We start from the raw sequence: 18298 nt of genomic DNA, 5'->3' as shown, positions 1-18298 counted from the left end.
GGTGAGTGCTGTGAAGTTTGAAAACCTGGCCATTCTCAGACCTGTACCCCTGGGGATAAAAATATATTATATGTTTATAAAAATTTTTTTAAAAATTAAAAAAAAAAGATCTTAGGGTCATGGAATCAAGCTCAGGATTGGGCTCAGTAGGGAATCTGCTTGAAGATTCTCTCTCTTCTTTTCCTTCTACTCCTCCCCTGTTCATGCACATGTTCCCTCTTTCTCAAATAACTAAGTCTTTTTAAAAAAAAAAAAAAAAGCTAAATTTAGTTTGAATACTGAGTTGTTATTTTAAGAATGTATTGTAATCATTTTAAATCTCCCCCTTTAAGTAGACTTGTTTCATTCAATATTTATCTTTAAATGGTTTTATATTCAACATATAGGAAGACATTTTTATTCAAAATGTGGGAATCATGGGGCACTTGGGTGGCTCAGTTGGCTGAGCATCTGACTCATGATCACAGCTCAGCTCTTGATCTCAGGATTGGAAGTTCAAAAGACCTATATTGAGCTCCACTGTGGTGGTGGAGCCTACTTTAAAAAAATGTGGTAGTTTTCGCATTTAGATTATCATCTGATCAATTGAATAGCTGTTGGAAGACAAAAATAATATATCAAAATAGATTAGAGAAGTGGAGCTTATTTTTTAGCCTTTGCATACATCAACAAAATATTTTGTAATGCTTTTCCTATTTCCAAATAATCATATTCACATATTCACCATCACAATTATTGACTTACTTGATTTTGCTTTTTAAATCTAAAGAGTTATATAAATTAATCTATCAATCTGAGGTCACCTTACATTTTTTAAGGTTTCATGTAAATTCCAGCTAACATACAGTGCAATATTCATTTCAGGCGTACAATATTTGTCTTTCTATGACTTACTTTTTTTTAGCATGATACTGTGTAGCTCCACCCAGGTTGTTACAAATGACAAGATTTCATTCTTTTCTATGGCTGAGTAATATTCCATTTTATATATATATGCCACATCTTCTTTATCCATTCATCAGTCAATGGACACTTGGACTCTTTCCATAATTTGGCTGATAATGCTGCTATAAACATTGGGGGGCTTGTACCCTTTGAATTAACATTTTTGTGTTCTTTGGGTAAGTACCTTATAATGCATTTGTGGGATCATAGGGTAGTTTTGTGGGGTTTTTAAAGACTTATTTATTTGAGGGGTGACCGGGTGGCTCAATGGGTTAAGCCTCTGCCTTTGGCCCAGGTCATGATCTCAGGGCCCTGGGATCAAGCCCCGCATCGGGCCCTCTGCTCAGCGGGGAGCCTGCTTCTCCCTCTCTCTCTGCCTGCCTCTCTACCTACTTGTGATCTCTCTCCCTGTCAAATAAATAAATAAATAATCTTTTAAAAAAAAGATTTATTTATTTGAGAGAGAGAGTGAGGGGAGGGACAAAGGGAGAGAAAGGGAATCTAGAGTAGACTCCCTGCTAAGCTCAGAGCCTAACACGGGGCTCAGTACCACAATGCTGAGATCGTGACCTGAGCCGAAATCAAGAGTTGCACACTTCACTGAGCCACTCAGGTACCCCAAATTTTATAATTTCTTTATGTGCTTTAGATATGAACCCTTTATCAGATATGTCACTTGCAAATATTTTCTCCCATTCTGTAGATTGCCTTTTAGTTTTGTCGATTGTTCCTTTGCTGTGCAGAAGCTTTTTATTTTGATCAAGTCTCAGTAGTTTATTTTCACTTTTGTTTCCTTTGCCTTGGGAGACATATCTAGAAAGAAATTGCTGTGAAGCCACCTTACATTTCTTTTTTTTTTTTTTTTAAAGATTTTATTTATTTATTTGACAGAGAGAGATTACAAGTAGGCAGAGAGGCAGGCAGAGAGAGAGAGGAGGAAGCAGGCTCCCTGCTGAGCAGAGAGCCCGATGCGGGACTCGATCCCAGGACCCTGAGATCATGACCTGAGCCGAAGGCAGCGGCTTAACCCACTGAGCCACCCAGGCACCCGCCACCTTACATTTCTTGTGCTTATTTATATCAATTATATATCTGGGAAATAATTTTTTGAAATCACAGTTTTGAATTTTTTATTTCTAATATCTGCATTCAAAAAAATTAATATAAACTTTAAAGCATTTACAATTTAAAGTATTGTTTTTCTTGCTGAGTCAGGTCAAATATATTAATTATTTTGGCTATAAAGAATTCACTATACATGAATCTGGTTTTAAAAAGCACACTCTTTACAGTTGTTTGTATTAGGAAGAAGAGAAGTATTTGTTTATATGAACCTTGGGTGATTTATACTTTAAACTATGAGTAATTCTTTTTATGTTGACATGTTGATAGGAAGTACCATACTTTTCAGTGAATTTAACTCTAGCTTCCTGAATATCAATCTGGATGTAAGAGGGGGAAATAGGAGTAAGACGCGTAAGTACGAAGCTTAAAAACAGTTCATCATTTTTCCCACCCTTGCATTGAAATAGTGAGACCAAAGGTAGTGGAAACCACAGCAGGCCACTTGTTACTGTTGACTTAAGTACAAACCGTGGTGGAAGTGTTTAGCCCTTTGGGAAGTTTTGTGATTGAACAAGAATGCTGGAGTTATTTTGATAAGGGAGAGTAGCAGTGTGGCCAAAACTATGATCATCCCTGAGCTCTGAAGCAGGCCAAGGATGAAGGGCTGCAGTGTTTGCTCTTCCAGATGAACAAAGATAAATTCAGCTAGAAAAATAAACTCAGTTCTTTTGGTCAATTTGCAACAAAATGGTGAAAGAATTGAACTGTATATTTTAGAACTTGGCATAAAGAGGTGTGGGAAAATAGTTCAGCATCTCCAATTCTGGCTCAATTTTTGCTATAGATTTGGAAATCGAGCAGAAAATTAATGCACAAACATATTTAACAACACCACACCAAATGTTGTAAATCCAAAAGGAAAATTGGAACTGTGTGAGGAAGGAGAGCAAAAGTCTTTTTTAGGAGTGCTTACTTATTAAATTTAAAGCCACAGTTTTCTTAACATTCCTACTGAATATACCTAATAATACTTTTTTTAAAAACTAGGTCATATTGACTTGAGGTGCCGTTTTCTCTGCAGTTCCCATTCTTGGGATTCTGATGTTCTCCTAAGTCTTGAAGGGTAATTTAATTTATGAATGCTTCTGCTCTAAGAACCTATCCATAAAGAAAAGCATCTTGACTACATTATGTGTCTTTTATTGAATTTGACTTTGTAAAATACATCCTTTTCTGGGATTAGTTTGTGCTTTTCATTAGGTGTTGTGTTACTTCAGGCAGCAACCAAAACCCTGAATTTTTGTATACCTTCTCAAATTGTAAGAATTTCAATGATAGCAGAGTTAGGACTACTTACTTTGGAAAAGAATTTATGTGAGAACATCAGAGTGAGCTGTCTGCTTTGCTTGGTGAAGTGGAACAAGGAGTGACTACGCTATCTTCAGATTTAAGTCTATAATTTTCTGTCACAGTAAATCATAGGACACTTTTGTTTTGCTATGCCTGGGCCTGAGTGTTCCAACAATAAGTACTTGTCTGTTCTTTTGTGAAAATCATCCCCGTTTGGTCTCCTTCTGGGGATTCAAGGAAATTAAAATCTCCTTCTGATTGACAGGTATTACAGAACATAGATTCAGGTAAACACTTCATGTAGACACTAAATAGACCTGAGTAGATGGTATGTTTGTGGTAGTGAGAGCACAAATTGTGGTTTGGTTTTGTATGAGATTTTACTCATTGTCCCTGCTCTGAGTTGCCAGATTAGTGGCTTCTGCTCTGATAAACTCTCCATAGAAAACAGATACTCACCACATTATGTTATCTTCTTATCAAATTTTAAGAAATTTCTTGTTCTGCCTGTTGACTACTGGTCATGACTCCTTAGCATAGGAAGTGAACATCTTGTTTGAGACATTCAAAACAAAAACAAACTATTATAAGTGGAGGTCATATGGCAAAGGAAAATGTGCTGAAGTTAGAAAGATAACAAAATGAGAAAGGCAAGAGAGTGTTGAATACCAAATTCTGTAAGACTTGTGAGTATACAATTTCTAAGTTGTGGTTCAGTTTGATGGTGATAATTATACCTACTAGTTACAAATTGCTTATTATGTGTAAATCACTTCACATTTATGTTCTTATTTCTTCTTACCAACTCTAAGAGATAAATATCAAAGTAACCATTTTGCAGAGGAGGAAACAAACTCCAAGAGATTAAATCCCTCCCCACGGTTAGGGTCTAAAGAAGTCCTTAACCCTAATGTATCATGCTGCCTACCAGACTGAGTTTAAGTACATAAAACTAAAGTTTAAAAGTACATACACATCTTTAAAAAAAAAAATAAGCATGCTATAGTGTATTTGATCAAATCTCAGAGAATGTGTGTTTTTCAAGGTTTTAAATGGACAGCAAAGTTGGAATTTTAAAAACCCAAATACTTGGTAGTTAATCCTATAAGTATAGAATACAGGAGTGACTGATCCCTGTCTCTGGCACCGTGTCTTCCTGCTTCTGAGGCTGAATTTTATTCAATTCCATACCAGGATTTATTTTTCTCCAGCCCACTTAACAGCTGCTGAAAAGATTTAACAAAAACTATGATGACCAAATAAATGAACCTTTTACAGAAAGTCAGTTAGTACCAAATGCGGGAACTTACATATTTATAATTCATTATATATTTGTTGAATTGAATAGACTCATGCTCTTTACCTCTAACTATTTAGCCATATGAATCATTTTTAAGAATCTGTTGTTGGGACATGTGCCTGGCTTAGTAGTAGGGCATGTGACTCTTAATCTTGGGTTAAGTTTGAACCCCATGTTGGATATAGAGATTACTTAAATTCTTTTAAAAATCTGTCAAATCCAACTTTTTACTGTCTTCTTATATTAAAATATGCGAGGCATGATAAATGTTCTGTTTCTTAAGCCATGCTAATTATGCTAATCAATTTGCTGTGGATATTGTAGATTCACATAAGTACTTCATAGCAGGGGTAGACAAACCTCTGGTTTCTATAAATGACTAGATTTTAAATATTTTAGGTTTTGTGGACCATAGCATCTCTATAGAAACTACCTAACTGCTGTGTGGCAGCCATAGGCAATAGGTAAATGAATGAGTATGGCTGTGATCTAGTAAAACTTTATTTCCAAAAATAGACAAGATTTGGCCTCTGGCTATAGCTTAGCTTGCAGACCCTGCTCTCTAAGGAAATACCCATTGGTACAACCCAAACTTGTTCTGGATCTTAGTCCTCTTGAGAAGACTGGAATGACATGCGTGGACATTTCAACTATAAAAAAAGTGTGATTAGTACATATATTATTAACATGTATCAGCATAAGCATTTAAATGTTTATTGTTAGCAAATATATGTTATCGAAAACTTATCAGTGGTAATTTCAAATTTTATGTAATTTTTAAGGTTATTTTTATTTGTTACACAGTCATTTTTTTCTCATCCCAGGGAGATTCTATACAAGCAGGTGATGATTCACCATTTTCAGATTCTGTGACTTTGGAACAAACTACAAGTAACATTGGTGGAGCCAGTGGACGGATTAGTCTGTGGATGCAGTGGGTGCTCCCCAAAATTACTATAAAACTCTTTGCTCCAGATCCTGAGAATAAAGGCACAGGTACAGGGTTACTTCTCTTCTCTACTGGAAAGATAAAATATTAAACACTATTTTTAGAAGAAATAGTATTAGAAATAGTATTAGAAATAGAATTAGTTTTACTTATAACTGTCAAATAAACATCATTAGATCTAACTTAGGTGATTTCTATTAGCAGTACTAATATATTGAATATAATTCCTGAATTTTTATTTTTTTTCCTTAGTGTTGTAGGATCTTATGTGGTTAATGAACAGAAAGTCTCACTTCCTCTGTAGATATCAAGAATATATATATGAATTTAATCTAAAATAGAAGGTTTTAATATTGATTGTGAGGCCTATGCTGATTTTAATGTTTGCCTCTTGTTGCAGAGCTTTGCATGGTCAGTGAACTAGAAGACCTCAGTGCTTCCATAGATGTTCAGGATGTATATACCAAAGTGAAATGTAAAATAGAGAGTTTCAATATTGATCACTATAGAAGCAGGTAAATAATGTGTAATGAATGCGGGAAAAGCTATACTTTATTTGGACACAGTCTGTATAAGAATTTTTATATTTTAATTTGGGTCTTTTAAAAAAAATACTGTACTTATTTCCAAAGAGGGTTCTTCACAGATAAATTGATCACTTTTCCTTGGAATTCATTCATATGTGGAATATAACAAAGTTTTGTTTCATAAGATGGCAAATCTGTTAATGAAGACCCATATTGCCATATTAAATGAAATAAGCTGCTTTTTCTGTCGTCTCACACAATTTTTTATTTTGTATATTTGCAAATTTGCTGGAGACATGATTGATAGCTTTGGCTTTTGCTGTGTACTCTCCATCCCCTCTCCATACTAGAATAATCACAGATTGAAATGGAGTAGTGAACTCTCATGGCCCTTTGTACTGCGGAGACTTTTCTTGTCTCACACATGATTAATATACATGTGGTGGATATTCCTAGAACCAAATTTTTCTTTCCCTAGTAAATTTTTATCAAAAGTATGATGTAAACAATTATAATTTATACTTAAATTAAATATATTTAATATATACATATTTGTTATAATAATAAATAATGGTAGTTAAAAAGTAAAGTTTTAGATATCTTCACAAAGATGCATAGCAATTTTGTCATTAATTTTTCCCAAATGAAGATAAAAAATGCTTTTTGTATTTTTTGTTTGCTTTTTTTTTTGTTTTGTTTTTTGCTTTAGAATACGACTCTGGAATTTGTATTTTTTAAATTGAAATATAATTTACATACCATAAAATTCACACATTTTAAAAATATTTTTACACAGCATCATATTTTCAATTTCATATTGGTGTAGAAACAGCCTTAAAGTCTATTTTTTCTTGGAATTTATTATATTCATTCAGCAGTTATTTATTGAATCTCTGCAGAAGCATATATGTTTCTATACCTTTACTGTTACATCATAGACCCTAAAAATAGAATGTTTTTTATTGAACATGTTTCTAATTCTACATTAAAAACATTTGAATTTTGATTCTTTATCATATTGCTTATGTCAGTGACCATCACATCTGTCTAGCTAAAACGTTGTGTCATAATTGTGAAGTTCAAAATATTTTGCTGGCTATATATTAAACTCTGTTTTATTAGTAGTATGTTACAAAGCAAATGATAATTGTTTTTATTCTTTAGCCATGAATCATGAATTGATCTTTGATAATGGAATGTTCAGTTCCTTAGGTCCTCATGAATAGCATGTCTTTATATGAAAGTGATTTCTGCAGATGATACATGATTATTATGTTATAGCTGAGATCATTTCCTGATGATGTGAATATTATAATGTATCTTCTAGATCATCAGTGACTTTACTGTTAAATTTATCTAAGTTTTAGATAATTATTCATTCATTAATCAAAATATTTATTGGGTGTGTATTATGCACACTGTGCTAATAATAAGCACTGGGGATACAGTGTTTGAGAAAAATTGACATCAGTCTTGCCCTTATGGGCCTGATAGTTTCATGGATGAGATAGAAATAAATAATCAATCAGTAAGTATACAGTTTTACCATTAAGACAAATGCTTCCATGCAAAACGACGAGCATGTGGTGCTAATATAAGTTGTTCTTGATTGCATTGTCAGATCTGTGTTTTAGTTCAGTGTAGTGCTGTTTACATAATAACTATTTGAAATAGTTATGTGTGCTCAATTTTTTAACTCAGAAAAATTGAAGAGAACAGATAAGGTGAACTTATGTTTTCCAGGCCAGGGGAAGGTTGGCAGTCAGGACATTTTGAAGGAGTATTTCTACAGTGCAAAGAAAAACCTGTGGTGAGACTCATTTAGTAATTATGATTCTTTAAAAATATATTGTAAACTGTTTATCTTTGTTCTTTTATGCAATAGGACTAATGGTTATAAGAATTAGAGCTCAAAGTAAATTCTTTTTGACCTGTTTTTCCAAAAGTACATTATAAAATAAAATTGTTCCTTTAAGCTGTTTGTGTTTTGTAACCATTTTCCTGTCATAGGTATTAAGAAAATTTTTCAAACAGCAAAGGTAGGATTGCTTTTATTAAAATACTTTATCATTAATGTATTATTATGTTGACTTTTTAGAAGTTCCTCCTATTCATAAATGAGTTCTTGTTGGATTGTCCTTTATGATAAACTAAAAGTAGTAATTTTACACTAAAAGCAATTATTTTTCATTTACTTCCATTAACAATGCTTTTGCAGAAGATGGTCCAGACAGAGGCCATACCTAGCAGTGGCTCAAACCTGAACCTATGCAAACTTGAGCAAAATTTAAAGTATCTAGATTTTTTTGCTTATGGCTTTTATTGCTTTTTGTCTTTTCACCTTCTTTGCTCCTGTCCATCACCTCAAGCCTTGGGGAAGAGTGTTGGTCTCTGGGGCAATGTGGAGGTGTCTTCCTTTCCTGTACCGACAAGCTGAACAGACGCACCTTGTTGGTTCGACCCATCAGCAAGCAGGACCCTTTCAGTAATTGCTCTGGCTTCTTTCCTTCTGTAAGAAATCATTTTAAAATTATGCTACAGAACTCCAACTAACAGGAATCCAGAGGAGGAATTCAACTATCCATAGAGTCAACTCTTGATTTTCATCTTCCTCTGTATGATCCACTTTGTCAGTGAACTCTACTGCACTTTAAAATCATACACTGGTTTTCCACTACGATCTTATTTGTTTCTGGGTTACTTGCATATCCTGTTTTTCACTCTGGTTTTGTGATTACAACCCAATTTTACCATGAGCATAAGAAAATCAGAGTGTAGGACATTAAGTACAATGTTTTTTAAATTGTGCATGTTTTGAATGATCAAGAGTTGACCAAACTTTGATTCTTATTTAGCTTGCTTTTTTCCCCCTTTCAATTATGCCATTTCCTTCTTGCAACTAATTCAAAGTACCTTATTTGGTGGCCTCTTGAAACTGGACAAGGCTGTATGCTCATCATTGACTGGCTGGAAGATGAATACTAGACTGCACACCAGTGGCTTTTAGATGTTTAAAACCCTATTTTTTCTAGTGGTACAATATATCTGGATATGTTATTAAGCTAATTCTTTTAAGTGACTTTCTTAAAGTCCATACAAATGTATGTAATTTTAAAATATTAAGACCAGATTATCACAGTGGTAATAGCAGTTCTCTTAAGAATTTATTAAATCCCCGCAAACATTATTAGATATTTTCTTAGCATATGAGAACTATTTCCTCTTTTTTTTGGGGGGGGTAGCTCAAAAGGAATTTAAGACCTATATCTTTTTAAAAAATGATAAAAATTATCCAAATATTTTAAGTAATTGTGTTCCTAGATTTAATGTTTAATATTGTATTTGCATAGTAAATGCTAGTTTGTGATTTGATTTTTTTAATGTTTTTATGGATTTTTGGTCTGGAGAAAGATGTCTGTAAATGTGGCTTTTCTATCAGCAAAAGTTCTGTTCAGATTTATTTTGATCTCTTTGATTGTTATTAGTGTCTATGAGAAACATTCTTAATTTTTTTCACATTTTGAATAACTTTAATGTATATTCATGAAAAACCCCACTAATTAGTGCCCTTTAAAATTTTTCTTTATCAATTTTCTAAGGTTTTAAAAATTTTACTAATATTTCTTTATTTTCTAACCTTTCATCTTAAAGAGTATAAGATACTATTACTGTATAAAAGGTAATATTTACATTATCTCAACTCCAGCTAGTATTCATTGATTCTTTTTTTTTTTTTTTCCTCTTACATTAAGGGAATTGAGAATGCAGTAGTTCAACAAACTTCCTCTCATGGGAGTTTACCTCTCAAGAGTACCTACATTCAATATGTTTAGAATATATTTTCTAAATCAAAGCATTCATACAGCGAAACACCTTTTATGCATTTTCCAGGATTCATGTGTTGCTGTTGTGAGGATTATTTGAGCTAGGTTATGTAGATTAGTGGTTGATGGCAGCTTCCTATAGCCTGCGCCTCCTAGAGTCCAGTTTAGAGACCCAAAGACCATGTTGCTGTGTGGCCATACCCCAGCCACCCTTCTCCGTCCCGTGTTTCCTGCTGTTCAGCAAGATGGTAATAAGACTGGTGGCACTTTCTCCTGTTTTGCCGTATTTCCTTTTGAATGTAGAAAGCAAAAGGAAAGAGAAGTCAGAGCGGCAACAAGGAGATTGGGAACAATTAAAGAAATGTTCTGAGGACAGGACAGTTATATGAAATATGATTATTTTGTACATCCATTCAATGCCTACTTCCCAAGTTCTTTTTTTTCTCCCCAAATATTTTATTTATTTATTTGACAGACAGAGATCAGAGAAGCAGGCAGAGAGAGAGGAGGAAGAGAGAGAGGAGGAAGCAGGCTCCCTGCTGAGCAGAGAGCCAGATGCAGGGCTCCATTCCAGGACCCTGGGATCATGACCTCAACCAAAGTCAGAGGCTTTAACCCACTGAGCCACTCAGGTGCCCCATCCCAATTTATTTTTAATAGTCAGAAAATTAGGGACGCCTGGGTGGCTCAGTTGGTTAAGCAGCTGCCTTCCGCTCAGGTCATGATCCCAGCGTCCTGGGATCGAGTCCCACATCGGGCTCCTTACTCAGCGGGGAGCCTGCTTCTCCCTCTGCCTCTGCCTCTGCCTGCCATTCTGTCTGCCTGTGCTCACTCTCTCCCTCTCTCTCTCTGATAAATAAATTTAAAAAATCTTTTTTTTTTTTTTTAAAGATTTTTTCTTTATTTATCTGACAGAGATCACAGGTAGGCAGAGAGGCAGGCAGAGAGAGAGGAGGAAGCAGGCTCCCTACAGAGCAGAGAGCCGGATGCGGGGCTCGATCCAGGACCCTGGGATCATGACCTGAGCCGAAGGCAGAGGCTTAACCCACTGAGCCACCCAGGCGCCCCTAAATAAAAAAAAACTTAAAAAAAAAAAAAAAAAAAAAAAGAATCAAATTTCTAAAAAAAAAAAAAGTCAGAAAATTAGGTTAAAAAATAACATATATGAAGATAAATTTAATCTCACCGTTCTTCATTGTAAAGTCCAGACTAAAAGCAAAATTAACAGTAACAGCTGCATTGTATTCTATTTTCCCTCTTGCTTTGTCACTGGATGACAGGCAGCCACATGAGAGGAAGGAAATGGAAGCCAAAGAGCTTCACGAGTACTGGCATAGCATAGGCCTGGACGCATTGCTGCTTTGCCGCTCTCACTCTTTTCCTGTTTGTTCTTCTTTCTCAGTTTACTTCCTCCCTTAACATCACACATTGGACCCTAATAACCTAAAAACTTTGTTTTTAGGCCCAGGGAAGAGAGGTTGGAAATGTGGAGTATAACAGCTTAACTGTAATTTTATGCTGAGTAATTTACAAAATGGGATTTTATGTATATTTCATGGTTCAGGAAAACTTTCAAGAGCTGTCCTTTTCATACAAATACAAAGTATGCATTTTACTTCACTCTTAAAATATGCTCTTTTACTATAATTTGTTTAGAGTGTGTAATTTGAATGTAAGTTAATTGGACAAGTTTGGTCAGAAATATTGATGTTATGATGATAAAATTTTTTTCAAATGTTGTATGCATATTAATATAGCATTAAACCCAAGGAATATGAGTTTGAGTTGTAAGAGAGTTGGTACTTACATTTTGTAAATAGTATGATAGCCAGTGAAAATAAGCAGTTTCTAAAAGACAGATGTTTTATTTTTGTGTTATGTTACTATTTCCAGTAAACATGCATTAAGTGGTTGTTTTAGTTATCAAAGCATGGTTTCAGTGAGGTTCTTTTTATGGGCTTGGTCATCATATAAATTAGACAGATTATCTAAGGAAAAACTGTTAGGTCAAGGGAAGTCAATCATCTTTTTTATTCAGGTTGTTGATTACAAGTGGAAATATGTAACATGGTTATTTCAGTTTCATCTGCATAAACAACCTCTCTCTGACCCATGTTACAACACCAAATTGGTATTGTCAGTGAAGAATTATCAAGAACAAAAAGGTAAAATCCAGAGATGACTTGTTCCAAATTCTGAAAGTTACAGAAAATGTAGAAATCATAGACACAGACACAACAAAGTTTAATTGCCTTTCCAGATCTAGAACTAGAACTCAGGATTCCTAATTTTCAGTTGAGTCATTCTAATTTTTAGGTGGTTTTGCCCATCTGTGGAATTGATTAGTAATGTGCCCATCAATTGATGTAGACATAATAAAGGTTATAATACCAACTAAGATCATTTTCTGCTTTCAAAAAGTTTTTTTTTTCTTTTTAATGAAGTGTGTATTATGATTTCCTTTTTCTGGAACAGACAACAGCAAAACTTCTAGATGGCTCTCATCAGCAGCATGGATTTCTCTCTTTGACATACACAAAAGCTGTAACAAAAAATGTCCGCCACAAGTTAATATCAAGAAATGAGCGAAGAAGTTTTCATAAGTTATCTGAAGGTTTAACGGATGGTTCCCCCCATTTTCTTCATGAAATTCTTCTTTCAGCACAAGCTTTTGATATTGTCCTTTGCTTTCCTTTGCTTAATGCCATTGCAAGTATATTTCAAGCAAAACTACCAAGGACCCAAAAAGAGAAAAGAAAATCTCCCGGTCAGCCCATGAGGAGCCATACATTGACTTCACGCAGTTTACCTTTGATTTATATCAACACAAGCGTAATCAGAATTTTTGTTCCAAAAATAGAAGAAATGCAGCCAAGTATTGAAGGTATTGTCTTTCAGATTTTTTTTTTTGGTTATTTTACAAAACTTCCATGTAGGGGGTTAAGTTTCCATTTTTTAATATGATTGGGAGTTGTATTTTGCACTTCAGTGTGTTTTAGAAAAAGTAATTATGTTATAATCATCCTCAACTAAATCTTTAGGAGTTATTTCAGAATAATGGGTATGTTTCTGACTCAGTTAGTTACTAGAATAAGAAATGGATTTTTTTTTTCATCAGGGCTTTTGGTAGCAAAGCTTATGCTTATTGTCGTTTTATTAAACTCAAATGTTAGGTTCTGTATACCTAAGGTAACTAGAAATTAGTTTAAAAAAAAAAAAAAGGCCAACTCTCCAAGGCTCCTGTGGCTTCTTCAAGGCGTCTAGGTGCAGATTATTTTAGGTTTTAAAATGAAGTGAATTTATAATCCTACTGCCTCCACCCATGAGAGTAACTTTTAAATTTTTAGTTTCCCCCATGCTATGAAACAGTGAAGAACTTTAAGGACTTTTTAGTGAAATTAGAGTGTAGTGGTTCACATGGTATGAACTTTGGAGTTACAGAGACTTGAGTTCAAATCCCAGCTTAACTAATTATGAAGTATAAAATCTTGAGCAGGTTAATCTGAGTTACTATGTACAAAATGGTAATAGTGGTATTTAACTTGATAGGTCTTCTGATAGCTTACTTTCCAATGATGACTACATGGAGACTATGTTAATAGTACCACTTGTTTAGTAAGCTCTCAGTAAATGAGAGCTGAATCAGGAGGAGGTGTGCCCTCACTCTCGAGGTAGAATATTTGCAAGTCCCACATTTCACTACTGCTTGTACTTCATTGGCCAAAACTTAGTCATATAGCTATACCCCACTGTGAGAGAACCTGAGAAACTGCCGTGTTTCCCTCGGCAGTAGAGCACCTTGCTCATAAGTTAAGGCCCTATGAATTTGAGAAAGAAGAGAGAATGGTATGAGAGGGATAACTAATAGCTTCTGCCACATGAGAATAGTAGAGCTTTTTTCCTTTTAGTTGTGATGTGGAGGAGGAAGAGCTTGAATGATCAGTGATGGTAAATAAAAAAGAAAAGCACCTAGTTCCATTCTCTTTCTTCTTGGGAGTCTAGTCTGACTCTTATTCTGTCTCACAAACACATAGGGAAGATTATTCTGCCTAACATTATAACTAATTAAGTTTTTTTTAAATTTTTTAGTTTTTAATAAACATATATTTTTATCCCCAGGGGTACAAGTCTGTGAATCCCCAGGTTTACATACTTCACAGCAGTCACCATAGCACATACCCTCCCCAGTGTCCATAACCCCACCCCCCTTCTTCCAACCCCCCTCCCCTCAGCAACCCTCAGTTTGTTTTGTGAGATTAAGAGTCACTTATGGTTTGTCTCCCTCCCAATCCCATCTTGTTTCATTTATTCTTCTCCTATTCCCTTAACCCCCCATGTTTCATCACCACTTCTTCATATCAGGGAGATCATATGATAGTTGTCTTTCTCCGATTTGACTTATTTTGCTAAGCATAATACCCTCCAGTTCCATCCACGTTGTCACAAATGGCAAGATTTCATTTCTTTTGATGGCTGCATAGTATTCCATTGGGTATATATACCACATCTTCTTTATCCATTCATCTGTTGATGGACATCTAGGTTCTTTCCATAGTTTGGCTATTGTAGACATTGTTGCTATAAACATTCAGGTGCACGTGCCCCTTCGGATCACTACATTTGTATCTTTAGGGTAAATACCCAGTAGTGCAACTGCTGGGTCATAGGGTAGTTTTATAAATAAGTTTTGATAAAAATAGTGGTCCTTTTTAAAAAACATTATAAATAAAAAATTATTTGTAGAGCTTTATAGGTCTTAATTACAAAGATGTCTAGAGATATATTCAGCATATTATACTTAATGGATTTTTTAATACAAACTAGTTCCTGTTCTTTTCCTTCTGATATTTGATAAGAACTATCATAAAGTTGATTACTTTGAGATAAATTAGTACTCTCTGCATTGCTATATTCTGAGAGCAACTGCCTAGTTATTTTCATTTATTCAGATAGTTTTTGGAAACACATGAATGGTAAAGAATAAAGTTAGTCTTCACTGAGTGATTACAAGTGATCTGAGAGGAAACAGCAAACCAGAAAAGCTTATATTCACTGCAGAGACACTGACCTTTATGCTTTTTCCTTATTGTTATCTTTTATTATGTGAGTATCTAATGAATGTTTAGATTATTATCTAACATTGCTATCTAAATTCATATTAAAGTTACATAGGTTTAAAAAAACTGTATTTTTTAAAAAGATTTATTTATTTGAGAGAAAGAGAATACACCTGCAGAAGGAGGGACAGAGGGAGGAGAGAGAGAATCTCAGGCCAGTCTCCCCACTGAGCTTGGAGCCTGACTCAGGATTCCATCCCAGGACCCTGAGATCATGACCTGAGCTGAAACCGAGAGGCAGATGCTTAATCAACTGAGCCACTTTTTCATAACCACACAAGAGAACAGACATAAAAGGTCATGGAGATTTTCAAACCACCTTTTGGCCTTTTCAGCTGAGAGTAGGGGGAAAACACTGGAAGCAGAAGTAGTTTGGCTTTGTTATTAGAGAAAACATGATTATTTTGGTAAAAGTTTGGAGTAGTCCATTACATTTCAAAAATATCACTGTTTTACTGTATCTATAACTTTTTCCATTAAAATAAAATGGCAGAAAATTTGAATCTAGATAAAAATAAAAATGAAGTCATATCTATATTATAAAAAAGTTCTAAATTTTTTTAACAATTAATGATATTGTTTTTTACTGATATATCTCTCTAGTTAGTATAAAAGCATTTATTTTCCTAACCAGAGTGGGTTTCTGTAATTTCACTTAAAATAAGGTATGTTAGTAAGCTTTTGTGATTTCCTGAAATTTCTTTGTAGTGTATATTTTAAGTATCCATAATTTTCTGATTATTCTCATTTGAATGTAAACAGTTGGTAAGGCCAAAACTTCATTGAGCCCTAAGAAAAATAGTTTTATAGGAGATGAAAAGTTAGGATGAGGTGGAGAGAAATACAGAAAGAGGGCTGTATGATAAATTTGGGAAAGGTCGTGAAGACAAATTAGGAAGCAAAGCAACCTATCTGACTTCATAATGCTTTAGTACTGATATAGAAGTGTTCAGGAATTATAAATGACCTTCAAATTATGGGACTGAGCTGGTCTCTAAATAGTAATTGCATGTAAACTAATCCTAAATTGAAACCTTTTTCCTCTAGTGTCCCTAATGCTATTTTAATATAAGGTTTTACACATTAAATTTCACATCTGAAATATCAGTAGTGATCACAAATACAAATAACAAGGGAAAAAAAACCAATATATATGCTTCATCTTCCATTAAAATTTTGAAATTAGGTCTAGAATATAAAGCAGTATCAGTGTGTTGCTTTTTTAAGACATGCCAGTCTGGCTAAGACTTAAAATAGATATTCAAGAATGTTTATACTGGTACATCTTCCAGAATCAGACATAGCTATATCTCAGTCTGTGCATTTGACCTGCATTCAGCTTTTGCTTATTCATTGTGAAACATTATCTGTTTGATGTAATGAATGATTTGGGATGTCTTTGACTGGTACTTGTTAATACAGGGGACATTTTTACAGTAAATTGTTCTTTCATTTCAGTTTAGATGTTCATTCTGGGGCTCCTTTGAATAAAATTTTTGTAACAATACATGTGAGAGAAATTTACCTGGCAAACTAATTTTCACCATCCGTATCAGTGTCAGAGCCCTTAGGTGGTCATCACTAGGTGGATCTTATTTATAATGTTAAATGTTTCTTCTTAAGACAGATGTAACCTGTAAAATATAAATTGTCTTGATCATTGAATTAGAAGTATTTCCTTTTTCATTTTTTTAATTGTGGTGAAATACATATAACAAAATTTTTTCCATTTATAATTATTCAGGGGTACATTAATGGAATAAATTACACTGACAGTGTTTTACAACAATAATCACTATTTATTTCCAGATGTTTTCATCATCACAAATAAACTCTGTTTCCATTAAGCAATAACTCTCCCAGCCCTTGATAACCTCTAATTTACTTTCTGTCTCTGTGAATTTGCCTGTTCTGGATATATCTTGTAAGTGGAATCATAAATATTTGGCTTATTTCAGTTAGCACGATGTTTTTAAGCTCCATTCATATTGTAGCATGGTATCAACTTTATCTTTATGGCTAGATAATATCTCACTTTAGGGATTTTCCACATTTTGTTAACTTACATCTCTCAGACACTTGGGTTGTTTCCAGCTTTGAGCTGGCTATTATGAGTAATGCTGCCATGAACACTGGCATACAGGTGTCTTTTGGAGCCCGTTTTCACTTCTTTTGGATATGTACCTAGGAATGGCATTGCTGGATCATACGGTAATTCTGTATTAGAATTCTTTGTTTTTGAGGAACCTCCAGTATATTAGGACACCTTTTTGATGAGGACAGAATTTGTGGCATTTTCTGGACAACACTAATGTGCAGGCATAGTTCAGCCAATAAGAGGGCTCACTCTTAGTAAGCATGGGAACATGTGTACACTGAGCGCCCCCGAGCACCTCCACAATGAGACAGAGGTCAGAAGTTCTGTAGTGAACTCTAACTTCCTTTTTCTGTCCTATGCAGCAGTGGTTTATTGGGACAGGTTCTCTGCTTCAGTAATTTGTGTCCATGTCAGAAAGAATTAAAAACCTGGCTCTTGGGACCCCTGGGTGGCTCAGTTGGTTGGACGACTGCCTTCGGCTCAGGGCGTGATCCTGGAGTCCCGGGATCGAGTCCCACATCAGGCTCCCAGCTCCATGGGGAGTCTGCTTCGCTCTCTGACCTTCTCCTCGCTCATGCTCTCTCTCACTGTCTCTCTCTCTCAAATAAATAAATAAAATCTTTAAAAAAAAAAAAACAAAAAAAACCTGGCTCTTTGAGAAAATGGAGGGAAAACTGCTTTATTTCTTGATTTCTTTTGCATTTTTTTCTTGTTTGTTTTTTTCTTTTTGGTTACTGTGTTAAATTATAAGTTTTAAATTTCCCATTCAGCTGCTGTAACTAGAAAAATCCCCAACTGATTGTAATTGCAAAAATATTTCCAGACTTCTGCTACCTTATTTTTTAAAGTTGCTTCTCTCTCTCTTTCTCTCTCTCTCTCTCTCTCTCTCTTTTTTTTTTTTTTTTTTTGGTGGTGGTTGTGGTGGGATTTTTAAGGTATAATTTCAAAATTCAGATGCCTAAGTACTTCCTAAGCAGGTAGCCTTGAATAAGAACGTACAGAAAGGGGTGCATATTGTTATGGCCATTTTGAAAAATACAGTCTGCCGTGTTTCTCTGTGAACTTTTGGTTAATTTTAATCTTTTGCTTATATAAACTTTTTGCAATAAACACCTTTTTAGAG

General features: G+C 34.6%; 1 protein-coding gene across 7 annotated transcripts in view; it reads left to right on the top strand.

The window, feature by feature from the left end:
* VPS13B (vacuolar protein sorting 13 homolog B) overlaps positions 1-18298 on the top strand; it is a 770530-nt gene that overhangs the window by 422693 nt on the left and 329539 nt on the right. For 5 of the 7 annotated variants that reach the window (XM_044245211.1, XM_044245212.1, XM_044245209.1 and 2 more), the window contains exons 26-29: positions 5485-5656; positions 6010-6124; positions 8506-8647; positions 12436-12844. In XM_044245211.1, the coding sequence (XP_044101146.1) occupies positions 5485-5656; positions 6010-6124; positions 8506-8647; positions 12436-12844 (838 nt within the window). Of the gene's footprint in view, positions 1-5484; positions 5657-6009; positions 6125-7837; positions 7947-8505; positions 8648-12435; positions 12845-18298 lie in introns of those variants that run through there. The other 2 variants (XM_044245213.1, XM_044245215.1) reach the window with 2 other exon arrangements.

The sequence above is a fragment of the Neovison vison genome, chromosome 4 (assembly GCF_020171115.1).
Source record: "Neovison vison isolate M4711 chromosome 4, ASM_NN_V1, whole genome shotgun sequence".
In the NCBI taxonomy this organism is placed as follows: domain Eukaryota; kingdom Metazoa; phylum Chordata; class Mammalia; order Carnivora; family Mustelidae; genus Neogale; species Neogale vison.
This window is presented reverse-complemented; position numbering and strand designations above follow the sequence as displayed.